At 50.2% G+C, this 13,312-nt stretch overlaps 1 protein-coding gene across 2 annotated transcripts; it reads right to left on the minus strand.

Moving 5' to 3' along the window:
* Positions 1-8,805: 8,805 nt before the first annotated feature.
* LOC115248276 (tissue factor-like) lies at positions 8,806-13,278 on the minus strand. Of its 2 annotated transcripts, none has more exons than XM_029831860.1 (5): positions 13,032-13,278; positions 12,669-12,807; positions 12,149-12,330; positions 11,897-12,062; positions 8,806-9,315 (listed from the first exon to the last, which is right to left on the minus strand). In XM_029831860.1, the coding sequence occupies exons 2-5, from the start codon at positions 12,763-12,765 to the stop codon at positions 9,170-9,172; spliced, it is 591 nt and encodes a 196-aa protein (XP_029687720.1). In that variant the 5' UTR covers positions 12,766-12,807; positions 13,032-13,278; the 3' UTR covers positions 8,806-9,169. The 2 variants fall into 2 exon arrangements, with proteins under 2 accessions (XP_029687720.1, XP_029687719.1); XM_029831859.1 differs by having other exon boundaries at positions 12,669-12,862; positions 13,032-13,277.
* Between the last annotated feature and the right edge of the window lie 34 nt (positions 13,279-13,312).

Genomic DNA, 13,312 nt, shown 5'->3' on the forward strand with positions numbered 1-13,312 from the left:
TGTGTGTGTGTGTGTGCGTGTGTGTGCAGGTGTGTGTGTGTGTGAGTGTGTGTGCAGGTGTGTGTGTGTGTGTGAGTGTGTGTGTGTGCAGGTGTGTGTGTGAGTGTGTGTGCAGGTGTGTGTGTGGGTATGTGTGTGTGTGCGTGCGCGTGTGTGCAGGTGTGTGCAGGTGTGTGTGTGCGTGCGTGTGTGTGGTGTGTGTGTGCGTGTGGTGTGTGTGTGAGTGTGTGCGTGCGTGTGTGTGTGGTGAGTGTGTGTGTGTGCGTGGTGGTGTGTGTGTGTGAGTGTGTGCGTGCGTGTGTGTGTGCGTGTGTGTGTGAGTGAGTGTGTGTGTGTGCGTGTGCGTGTGTGTGTGTGTGTGTGTGTGCGTGTGTGTGTGTGTGCGTGTGTGTGTGTGTGTGCGTGCGTGTGTGAGTGTGTGCGTGCGTGTGTGTGTGTGCGTGTGTGTGTGAGTGAGTGTGTGTGTGTGCGTGTGCGTGTGTGTGTGTGTGCTGTGCGTGTGTGTGTGAGTGTGTGTGTGCGTGCGTGCGTGTGTGTGCGTGTGTGTGTGTGTGAGTGCGTGTGTGTGTGTGTGTGTGCGTGGTGTGTGTGCGTGTGTGTGTGTGTGTGTGTGAGTGTGTGTGTGTGTTACTGCCCTCACCGCCCAGTTGCTGGGACAGACACAGTGATACGAGTTGAGGAGGTTCAGACACGTTCCTCCATTCTGACAGGGGTTGCTGCTGCAGGACGTTTTCTGGACCACCTGGAGAAGAAACCTTACAGAACTCTCAGATGTCCAGGCACCAACTCTTCTTCTCTGTGTTCAACATCTTACCAGCTCAAGTCCTGTCACTTTGGTCTCCAGCCCTGAGACCTGCACACATGGAACAGATGTTCACGTGTCCTCATCAGTGCCCAAAAGGCCGACATGGAGACAGGAACTGAAAAGAAGTTTGGGACATTTCCAAAAACCCAAACCTCCCAGTCCCACCTTGGTTTCCAGTTGGTTGAGTCTGTTGGTGACCTCAGCAGGAATTCCACCTCCATGCAGCTTGATGTCATCAATGTTGTCTTTATTGGCTTTGATCTGAAATCAGAACCAGACTAAACGTTGGTGACATCTGGAAGCTCACAGGCAGCTTCAGAAGTTAGAAGGGTTAGAAGCTAACCCTAACCCTAACCCTAACCCTAACCCTAACTCTAACCCTAACCCTAACCCTAACCCTAACTCTAACTCTAACCCTAACCCTAACCCTAACCCTAACTCTAACCCTAACCCTAACCCTAACCCTAACCCTAACTCTAACCCTAACCCTAACCCTAACCCTAACCCTAACCCTAACCCAACCATCAGGAGACTCTTGGACGTGCAGGTGAGGATTCATGTAGGAGCATAGTGGCTTCATGAATCTCTATTATTAATGAATTATTATTTCTTTATGACTCGCTCATACTGTGAGACTGTCACAACACAATAAGTGGAGCAGCCACAGATCTTTAAGCACTTTAAAAGCTTCAAGACGTGATAATTAATAAATGAGTAACTTGATGATTGAACTAAAAGTTACACCAACCTGTTCGGTCGGTGTCCTGCGAGAAGGAATGTGTGATACCGTATATGTTAACAGTTCCACAATCATTCTCAATTTCTCCTCATCGACAACAACAAAGCACACAACATATGACCAGGACATGGACAGTCCATGGTCCACACCCTGGGGTCTCGGGCCTAGTCCGACTCAGTCTCGGGCCTAGTCCGACTCAGTCTCGGGTCTAGTCCGACTCAGTCTCGGGTCTAGGATCAAATGGTTTCAGTGGAATTTAGGACCCCTGCAGACAACAACGGATGGAACACTGGCTCCCGAAGCGCTGCAGTGTATACACACGCCCGCTAGGTGGCGGTAATGGTGCAGTTGAGTCCCTGCAGCTTTAACTTTGACGATCACAACAGTGAACCTTTGACAATGTTTCACTGTTTCAAGCCTGAAATATAAGATATATCCTGGGAGCCAGGGTGGTTATTCTACTCCCCATGTTCTTTGACACCTTCACATGGATGTTTGGATCCTCTAGGATCACGTTAGCGAGCTCAGGTGCCTGCAGCCGGAGTGTTCTGTTCTCACAGAATGTTCTTATTGCTGCTTCTTTGATACACGGGCAGCGAGATAAGTTTCTCCTGATGTCATAAACGGCCTGTGTGGATCATTTATTTTAGTTTCTTTCTTAGTTTAAAGTGTAGCTCCACCTCAAAACCACCTTTTTCTGCTGGAAACACGTGTTTTTGGGTCTGAAGTATTGTTGTTTAATGAGGGTTGCTCCGTCCTCCGAAGTGCTCCTTAAGCCCCGCCCACCATCAAGGCATTGCATCTCCAGCCATTTAGCTTGTCTGTTCATGTTTGATGTCAGAGCAAATCCCTGAGGAAGACACGGTATCAAAGCCCTTCCTTCCTTCCTTCCTTCCTTCCTTCCTTCCTTCCTTCCTTCCTTCCTTCCTAACCATATCTAAAACCTGATTAATAACAACAGCAATAACGATAAAAGTGGAAGTTTACCTGACTCAAAAGTTGCGTTAGATCTTCATTATTCACTTTAACCCGACCTGATTCGGATGTCTGGAAACGGATCTCTTTATTATTCCCAGTTGTGAAGATGAGGTGGCCGCTGTCTGAGAGCATGTGCGGCCTACACACACACACACACACACACACACACACACACACAACTTTGTATGAAGAGTTGCTATAGTCAAAGAATTGCTGACATTATCTTATAGTAGACAGATTCCACAATTTCTGAAGCATAAGTGGATTTATTTCTTTTTTCTCCTTTACGCCATTTTGATTCCTGCAGATCTGGACTTACTGCTCACTGCTCAGCGTCCTTGGTCGGTGCCTTTGGTCTCCGGACTCGCCATCAAGCTGAGCTGACGGGAACAGGAGGAGGAGGAAAAGCCAGCAGGTTTTTAGCGTCTCTGCCATGGAAAAGAGACGTGTTGACGGGAACGCCAAACAATCAAATGAGGGGCTCCGGATGAACCGGGACACTCTTATGGCCAGGACCAAGACTTTGACCTGTGGGACATCAACATGCGTGGACATTTTCAGCACGTTTTTACTGAGTAAGGCTGTTAATCACATGATGATGAGAAATGAGTAACCTGCTTTATGTGACTTTAAAAAAGCAGGTTACTCATTTTAAATGTTCCATCCTGTAGAAAAGGGTTAGGGCCCATCCACCCACCTGCACACCTACCCACCTGCCCACCTGCCCACCTGCCCATCCACCCACCTGCCCATCCACCCACCTGCCCACCTACCCACCTGCCCACCTACCCACCTACCCACCTGCCCAGCTGCCCATCCACCCACCTGCCCACCTGCCCACCTGCCCATCCACCCACCTGCCCACCTGCCCACCTGCCCATCCACCCACCTGCCCATCCACCCACCTACCCACCTACCCACCTGCCCAGCTGCCCATCCACCCACCTGCCCACCTGCCCACCTGCCCATCCACCCACCTGCCCACCTGCCCATCCACCCACCTGCCCATCCACCCATCCACCCATCCACCCACCTACCCACCTGCCCACCTGCCCATCCACCCATCCACCCACCTACCCACCTACCCACCTGCCCATCCACCCACCTGCCCAGCTGCCCATCCACCCACCTGCCCACCTACCCACCTGCCCATCCACCCACCTGCCCACCTCCACACCTGCCCACCTACCCACCTGCCCACCTCCCTACCTGCCCACCTGCCCATCCACCCACCTACCCATCCACCCATCCACCCACCTACCTACCTGCCCACCTACCCACCCACCTATCTACCTGCCCACCTACCCACCCACCTATCTACCTGCCCACCTACCCACCCACCTATCTAACTGCCCACCTACCCATCCACCCACCTCCACACCTGCCCACCTGCCTACCTACCCACCTCCACACCTGCCCACCTGCCTACCTACCCACCTCCACACCTGCCCACCTGCCTACCTACCCACCTCCACACCTGCCCACCTCCCTACCTGCCCATCCACCCACCTACCCATCCACCCATCCACCACCTATCTACCTGCCCCCGACCCACCCACCTATCTACCTGCCCACCTACCCATCCACCCACCTCCACACCTGCCCACCTGTCTACCTACCCACCTCCACACCTGCCCACCTCCCTACCTGCCCACCTGCCCACCTGCCCATCCACCCATCCACCCACCTGCCCATCCACCCACCTGCCCAGCTGCCCATCCACCCACCTGCCCACCTACCCACCTGCCCATCCACCCACCTGCCCACCTCCACACCTGCCCACCTACCCACCTGCCCACCTCCCTACCTGCCCACCTGCCCATCCACCCACCTACCCATCCACCCATCCACCCACCTACCCATCCACCCATCCACCCACCTGCCCATCCACCCATCCACCCACCTACCCATCCACCCATCCACCCACCTCCCACACCTGCCCACCTCCCTACCTGCCCACCTGCCCATCCACCCACCTACCCATCCACCCACCTACCCATCCACCCATCCACCCACCTACCTACCTGCCCACCTACCCACCCACCTATCTACCTGCCCACCTACCCACCCACCTATCTAACTGCCCACCTACCCATCCACCCACCTCCACACCTGCCCACCTTGCCTACCTACCCACCTCCACACACTGCCCACCTGCCTACCTACCCACCTCCACACCTGCCCACCTCCCTACCTGCCCATCCACCCACCCCATCCACCCATCCACCCACCTATCTACCTGCCCCCCCCACCCACCTATCTACCTGCCCACCTACCCATCCACCCACCTCCACACCTGCCCACCTGTCTACCTACCCACCTCCACACCTGCCCACCTACCTACCTGCCCACCTGCCCACCCCAGGAGGCATTTCTGATTTATGTAAACATCTTTAATATCTCCATGCTTTTTTGTCAGACAGTCGTTAAAGACGATGCTGAAACCCTTGAAGATGTCAACGTCTCCCTGTAGAGACCTGGGGTCCGAAAGTCTCCGAGCTCCTGAGGAGACTTTAATGAGTGAACTCTAAATCATGTGAGAGCCAATAAAGTTGAACAACTTCACGACAGTGAGGTGCTTTTTCTGCTGAGCTCATCTCCGAGGCCACCATAACTGATCGTTATCACCTCCGGACCATCCAACAGCTCATCTAACCAACATAAACAGCTGGATTTCTGCATAAGCTTCTGTCCCATTACACAGTTAGCACTGATGTTTACTGTCATTATTATTGGTAACAACATCAACAACAATAACAATAATAATCTCCTGGTGGATGGTCTCCTGCTGGACGGTGTCCTGGTGGACGGTCTCCTGCTGGATGGTCTCCTGGTGGACGGTCTCCTGGTGGATGGTCTCCTGCTGGAATGTCTCCTGCTGGACGGTGTCCTGGTGGACGGTCTCCTGCTGGATGGTCTCCTGGTGGACGGTCTCCTGGTGGACAGTCCCTGGTGGACGGTCTCCTGGTGTATGGTTTCCTGGTTGATGGTCTCCTGGTGGATCTCCTCCCACGCCTGGAGGGCTAGGGTTAGGGTTAGGGTTATATCTCTTCCCCACCCTCCTGGGCGGTGCCTCCCTCCTTCAGACTTGGGTCCTCTACCAGAGGTCTGGGAGTCTGAGGGTTCTGCCCAGGATCTTAGCTGTTCCTGGACTGTGCTCTTCTGGACAGAGATCTCTGATGTGGTTCCTGGTATCTGTTGGAGCATCTACTTGGGGCTTGGGTGTTACTGCCCCTAGTGTCCCAATCACTACTGGGACCACTGTTGCCTTCATGCCCCACATTCTCTCCATCTCCTCCTTCAGCCCTTGGTACTTCTCCAGCTTCTCATGTTCCTCCTTCCTGATGTTGCTATCACTTGGGATTGCTACATCCATCACCACCACTGTCTCCTGGTGTTTATCTACCACCACTATGTCAGGCTGGTTGGCCACCACCATCTTGTCAGTCTGGATCTGGAAGTCCCACAGGATCTTGGCCTGCTTGTTCTCCAGCACTTTTCTCCACCTGGACCCTGGGACCTCCAGCCCATACTCAGATGTTCCTGTCCACTATGCCAGCCACCTGGTTATGCCACTCCATGTGTGCCTTGCCTGCCAGCATCTTGCACCCTGCTGTGATGTGCTGGACTGTCTCAGGGGCGTCTCCACACAGCCTCCACCTGGGGTCTGGTCTGGTCTGGTCTGGTCTGGTCTGGTGGACCCTGGCCTCTATTGCTCTTGTGCTCAGGGCCTGTTCTTGTGCAGCCTTGAGTAGAGCCTCTGTGCTCTCTTCCAGTCCGGCTTTTTCCAGCTCCTGGTAGGTTTTCTGGATATCAGCCACTTCCTCAATTTGTCGGTGGTCCATTCCATGCAGGGGCTGATCCTTCCATGATAACCCCTCAGGTTCCTCCTCCTTGGTGGGCTTTTGTTGCCTGAGGCATTCACTCAGCAGTGGGTCAGTGGGGGCGATCTTCTTGATGTACTCTTGAAGGCTTGTTGTTTCCTCCTGGACAGTACTTCGGACACTTACTAGTCCTCGGCCCCCCTCCTTTCTCTTCGGGCCCTCCATGCATGGTGAGGAGCTTCCTGGTCTTGATGTCACTGGCTTGTATCTCTTCCAGTGGCCAGGGTATTATGGCAGCAGGGTATCTGATTACTGGCAGGGCGTAGGTGTTTATGGCCTGGATCTTGTGCTTACCATCCAGCTGACCTTTCAGGACCTGAACCTCTGCAGGTATTTGGCTGTGGCTGACCTCCTAGCTGCCCTCCTCATGGTTACTAGCTGCCTCGTCGTGGTTACTAGCTGCCTCCTGATGGTTACTAGCTGCCCCCTGATGGTTACTAGCTGCCTCGTCGTGGTTACTAGCTGCCTCCTCGTGGTTACTAGCTGCCTCCTCATGGTTACTAGCTGCCCCCTCATGGTTACTAGCTGCCTCCTCGTGGTTACTAGCTGCCTCCTCGTGGTTACTAGCTGCCCCCTCATGGTTACTAGCTGCCCCCTCATGGTTACTAGCTGCCTCCTCGTGGTTACTAGCTGCCTCGTCATGGTTACTAGCTGCCCCTCATGGTTACTAGCTGCCTCCTCATGGTTACTAGCTGCCCCCTCATGGTTACTAGCTGCCTCCTCATGGTTACTAGCTGCCTCCTCGTGGTTACTAGCTGCCTCGTCATGGTTACTAGCTGCCCCCTCATGGTTACTAGCTGCCTCTTCATGGTTACTAGCTGCCTCGTCATGGTTACTAGCTGCCTCCTCATGGTTACTAGCTGCCCCCTCATGGTTACTAGCTGCCTCCTCATGGTTACTAGCTGCCCCCTCATGGTTACTAGCTGCTGTTCCCTTCAGGTAGGTCAACCCCATCAGTTGTGATCACCTTTCCTCTTCTAGCTACCATCCGCCCACATTTATCTAGTCCGAATGACATCTCGATGTCCTTGCTGTAGATCCTAGTGAGGTGAATCAGGTCATGCTCGTTCTTGACATACAGCTTGATGTCGTCCATGTAGAGGAGGTGGCTGATGGTTGTTCCACTTCAGAACTGGTACCCATAGCCACTCTTGGTGATGATCTGGCTGAGGGGGTTTAGGCCTATGCAGAACAGCAGGGGGGGGGGGGGGGGGGCAGAGCATCTCCTTGGTATTTGCCACATCTGATGCTCACCCGTGCAATTGGCTTTGAGTTGCCTCCAGAGTCGTGTTGCACAGCTTCATGGAGTTCTGGATGAACTCTCTTAGGTTCCTGTTGGTGTTATACAGCTTTAGGCACTCCAGTATCCATGTGTGCAGCATTGACTCACAGGCCTTCTAGTAATCAATCCAGGCAGTGCACAGGTTGGTGTGCCGCGTCCTACAGTCCTGGGCGACTGCCCTGTTGACCTGTTGACCTGGTGGTGTTCCCTATGCCTTTCTGTGCTCTGCTCATGGATGGATCCATGTGCCTGCTGATCTTAGCCGCTAGGATGCCTGATAGGAGCTTCCATGTGGTGCTGAGGCAGGTTATGGGCCGGTAGTTGGACGGTATTGTGCCCTTCTGGGGGTCCTTCATTATGAGGCCTGTCCGGCCCTGGGTTAGCCACTCTGGGTGGTTCCCTGATGTTAGCAGCTGGTTCCTCTGTGCTGCCAGGCCTTCATGGAGTGCAGTCAGCTTCTTGAGCCAGTAGGCGTGGATCTTATCGGGCCCTGGTGCTGTTCCTTTATAAAACACACGATCAGTTTTAGTAGAAAGGGATTTCGGGTGGTGGCATTAGCATAGCTTTAAGCTTTGAACTATGGTGACTGGTTCAAACCAAGGCCATGTGGGTGAAGAACACAGCCCAGGTTTTTAGAGGTTCCTGATGAATTCTCTCATTGAGCCTCCTTTCAGATGATCAGGACCTTTTCATTGATCCTAACTGACACAGAGCAGGTAGCAGATCTGTGAAGGTTCCTGCCCCTTTAATTCTACATGTGATGCAGCTGAGCTTTGCTGTTTACACGTGGTCGTTTAAGCTGGTTTCCTGCTGATGGAATCCACGACGTTTCCTGTTGTGTCGTGCCAGGAGCGTCTGCAAGTTTTGTATGTGTCTGAGGTTTCATCCTGTCAGAGTTGGAGAATCAGCCAGAACTTTCTTCATCTCCTGTCACACTCTCCAACATGGTCGCTGCTTTGTTTTTCAATGAATCAATTCAGAATTCAATCAGTGAGATGAGTGGCTGCTCACCCCACCTACACAACTAAATGAAACTATTCTATATGTGTAGAAGTATATAGATATAAAAATCTAAAGAAATAACATCTGAAGCGTTATGTACATTGATTAGTTTTTATTCCCAAGGTTTTAAAGCACCACCACCATACACACACCATTATTTTTATCAGTATACTCTAAATATAAATACACAATATTTCGGTGATTCATTTTAATTAACCAATAAATTAAGCATAAGGAAAAGACATTTCTCCTGGTAGTTGAGACAGTTCCTGTACATTAGTGCCATAAATATCTGCATTCTAACTCATTCAATCATAAAAAACCAACCTCTCACAACAAATAAAAGGAATGGAGTCAATCCCATCCAGCAGTAGGGCCATCCCTGGGCAGCAGGTCACGCTGGGATCCCACATGCTGCTCAGTAGTTTCACAGAATCACCTGAGAGCTCCGGCTGCTTCAGCCACAGTCACCTGTGGAACTATATGGGAGCTAGCGGCACGGCTTCTTTCTCCTTCTGCAGGACTTTCCTTCGGTGCTTGCAGCAGGCCACCGTCGCCCCGATAATGCTGCCAACCAGCAGCAGGATGAAGAGGACGGCCACAAAGATCACTACCGGCGAATAGTCTAGCAAAACCAGACAGAAGAAGGACCTGTCATGCTAGTTTACATCATCAATAGATTTGATGTAATATCTATATCAAATGGAGGGCTCCAAAGATCCAGGCAGCCGCCAAAAAGCTCCATGAACCTTTAGGTCATTAACATTTGTAAAACTGTTTACAAGGTGGATCAGTCTCTCACTGCACCCTAACCCCAATCCCCTAACCATCTAACCCTAACTCTAACCCTCTAACCCTACCCCTCTAACCCTCTAACCCTAACTCTAACCCTACCCCTCTAACCCTAACCCTCTAACCCTAACCCTCTAACCCTAACTCTAACCCTCCCCCCAACCCTCTAACCCTCCCTAACCCTCTAACCCTAACCCTACCCTCTAACCCTAACCCTCCAACCCTGCTAACCCTGCCCCTCTAACCCTAACACTAACCCTAACCCTTTAACACTAACCCTCTAACCCTCTAACCCTAACCCTGCCCCTCTAACCCTGCCCCTCTAACCCTAACACTAACCCTAACCCTTTAACACTAACCCCCTAACCCTCTAACCCTAACCCTCTAACCCTGCCCCTCTAAACCCTGCCCCTCTAACCCTGCCCCTCTAACCCTAACACTAACCCTAACCCTTTAACACTAACCCTCTAACCCTCTAACCCTAACCCTCTAACCCTAACCCTCTAACCCTAACTCCTAACCCTAACCCTATTTATGGTGAGTCACCATTCTTCTTCTTCACTGGAGCTCTTGATGTCATCGTTATTTTTACATTTGAAGTCATCTTGCCTGAGCCCGGACTCAGGAGAAGGTGCTGTCTATCTCTAGAGTCTATCTCTAGAGTCTATCTCTAGAGTCTATCTCTAGTGTCTATCTCTAGTCTGTCTCTAGTGTCTATCTCTAGTGTCTATCTCTAGAGTCTATCTCTAGTGTCTATCTCTAGTGTCTATCTCTAGTCTGTCTCTAGTGTCTATCTCTAGAGTCTGTCTCTAGTGTCTATCTCTAGAGTCTGTCTCTAGTGTCTATCTCTAGAGTCTGTCTCTAGTGTCTATCTCTAGAGTCTATCTCTAGTCTGTCTCTAGTGTCTATCTCTAGTCTGTCTCTAGTGTCTATCTCTAGAGTCTGTCTCTAGTGTCTATCTCTAGAGTCTATCTCTAGAGTCTATCTCTAGAGTCTATCTCTAGTGTCTATCTCTAGTCTGTCTCTAGTGTCTATCTCTAGAGTCTGTCTCTAGTGTCTATCTCTAGCGTCTGTCTCTAGTGTCTATCTCTAGAGTCTACTCTAGTGTCTATCTCTAGTCTGTCTCTAGTGTCTATCTCTAGTGTCTATCTCTCTAGTGTCTATCTCTAGTGTCTGTCTCTAGTGTCTATCTCTAGAGTCTGTCTCTAGAGTCTATCTCTAGAGTCTATCTCTAGAGTCTATCTCTAGAGTCTATCTCTCTCTAGTGTCTATCTCTAGTCTGTCTCTAGTGTCTATCTCTAGTGTCTATCTCTAGAGTCTGTCTCTAGTGTCTATCTCTAGAGTCTATCTCTAGAGTCTGTCTCTAGTGTCTGTCTCTAGAGTCTATCTCTAGAGTCTATCTCTAGAGTCTATCTCTAGTGTCTATCTCTAGAGTCTGTCTCTAGAGTCTGTCCTAGTGTCTATCTCTAGAGTCTGTCTCTAGTGTCTATCTCTAGAGTCTATCTCTAGAGTCTGTCTCTAGAGTCTGTCTCTAGAGTCTGTCTCTAGTCTATCTCTAGAGTCTGTCTCTAGTGTCTATCTCTAGAGTCTATCTCTAGAGTCTGTCTCTAGTGTCTATCTCTAGAGTCTATCTCTAGTGTCTATCTCTAGTGTCTATCTCTAGTGTCTATCTCTAGTGTCTATCTCTAGAGTCTATCTCTAGAGTCTGTCTCTAGAGTCTGTCTCTAGAGTCTGTCTCTAGAGTCTATCTCTAGAGTCTGTCTCTAGTGTCTATCTCTAGAGTCTATCTCTAGTGTCTATCTCTAGTGTCTATCTCTAGTGTCTATCTCTAGTGTCTATCTCTAGAGTCTATCTCTAGAGTCTGTCTCTAGAGTCTGTCTCTAGTGTCTATCTCTAGAGTCTGTCTCTAGAGTCTATCTCTAGAGTCTATCTCTAGTGTCTATCTCTAGAGTCTATCTCTAGTGTCTATCTCTAGAGTCTGTCTCTAGAGTCTATCTCTAGTGTCTATCTCTAGAGTCTATCTCTAGAGTCTATCTCTAGTGTCTATCTCTAGAGTCTATCTCTAGTGATCTGATCAAAGCTACAGGTTTACTTTGATGTCACTGACGTTCTCAAAGTAAAGGCAAATATTTGCTTATTACAGTGAATAAATTCCATTCAGCAGGACGTTTGCAAAGCACGTTCATGTATGATGACATTTGTCCAAATGTGGCCAAAGCAAAGCAGTGCTTACTATTTATATATATACATATATACAGTATGTCTTATCTTATTTATCTTATTCTAGTGTTTATTGTCTTCTCTATGTTGAATGTTGCAGCGTCACACAGACAAATTCCTGGCTTGTGTAATACTGTGTACTACATGAACAATGGCAATAAATAAATCTGATTCTGATTCTGATTCTGCTTTACCTTTTAAAATGGAGCTGTTTTCCTCTGAGCACTGGAACTGGCTCTCCTCTCCCAGTTGTTTGGTGATGGTTCTGCTGGGGATGTATGCCTGGATGCTGAAGCAGTAGCTCTCTCCCTGGTCAAGGTTGGTCAGCTCGATCACATTGGTCTTAGAGATGTGCTCTTTCTGGAGAGCAGAGGAGAACAACTCGGCATGAAGTGGCGTGCCCTGCTCGTGCGTACCAACTCATGAACGTGGGAGACGTGGCTCACCTTGCCCGTGCTCTTATTTTTCCTATAGGTGACTTTATACATCAGCTGGTCAGAGAAGATATCTCTAATGTTGAGCTGGCGGCCGTCTTTAAACAGGGCAGTGAGAGGGTCAGTGACAAATAGGCTGGTCTTCTTTTTGTCTGCACTCACTTCCAGCTTGAAGTCCGGTTTTCCTATATCAGCTACATGACAAGGAAAAATAAGAATGAATAAATCTGGGCTGGACTCCCATGTGGCCCTTGAATGCATGTGTTTAAGAATGTTCTTCGACGCGCAGGTTTGAATACAGAACTAAAATATGAAGGTGAGGTTGCTAATTTCCTAGCAACAAGCACATTTTTAGATAGAGACAATAATGGCACATAAAGCAGCACCAGCTTTTCAGTGGTGAGCTCTTTTCCTGGGAATTTCACACTGTCTGGAGGAGAAACGTGCACGCTCCATCCAGGCTGTGGGACTAGAACTCCTGGACTCATTCCTAACGCAGGAGAACACAGCAGACATGAGCAGAACCACCTACTGTCATTGTAGGGGCAGAATCGTGGTGACCTGCTGTAGGGAAACTCTGTGAGTTCCGAGGTTTCGCCGAGCGGCGGTTCGGACAGGATTTCAGCCATGTAACTGGACCTCAGCTCGGTCAAGGAGTTGGACAGGTCACACTGTGGGAATGAGGAACGGATACAATGAGGGTTTCTCATTTTGTCTCCACCAATCCTGAAAGATAAAAAGCCGGAGTTAAGTGTGCATTCTTCTCTGATCCTGATCCACCTTCCTGGAGAACGGTCCTGGATCAGTAAGAGATTCATATCGCCGTTCTGCCAGTAACATGACTTTCAAGGCTCCATTCCCACCCGTTAGAATCAGAATCCGTTTCGTAACTCACCTGAAGAATTCAACTGTGTAGGAGTACAGATGGGAGGGTTTGGGGTCCCAGGTCAGCACCGTTTTAAAGTTGGTGGATTTCCAGGTGACATTATAGGCTCGAGGGTAGGAGGCTGCAAAAGGTTGGAATGTCCCGTTAGAGCGACTCTCCAGCACGCATGTATGGGAAGATTCTTGTCATTCTGGAAGTTTTTCTGAGTCAACAGCAAACGGCACCGAGTGTCGAAATAACGCGAGCCCATTTCCGAACACCGAGTCCCAACTTCATTTTCATTCCCAAAT

This window comes from Takifugu rubripes, unplaced genomic scaffold, assembly GCF_901000725.2.
Source record: "Takifugu rubripes unplaced genomic scaffold, fTakRub1.2, whole genome shotgun sequence".
NCBI classification, from domain to species: Eukaryota; Metazoa; Chordata; class Actinopteri; order Tetraodontiformes; family Tetraodontidae; genus Takifugu; species Takifugu rubripes.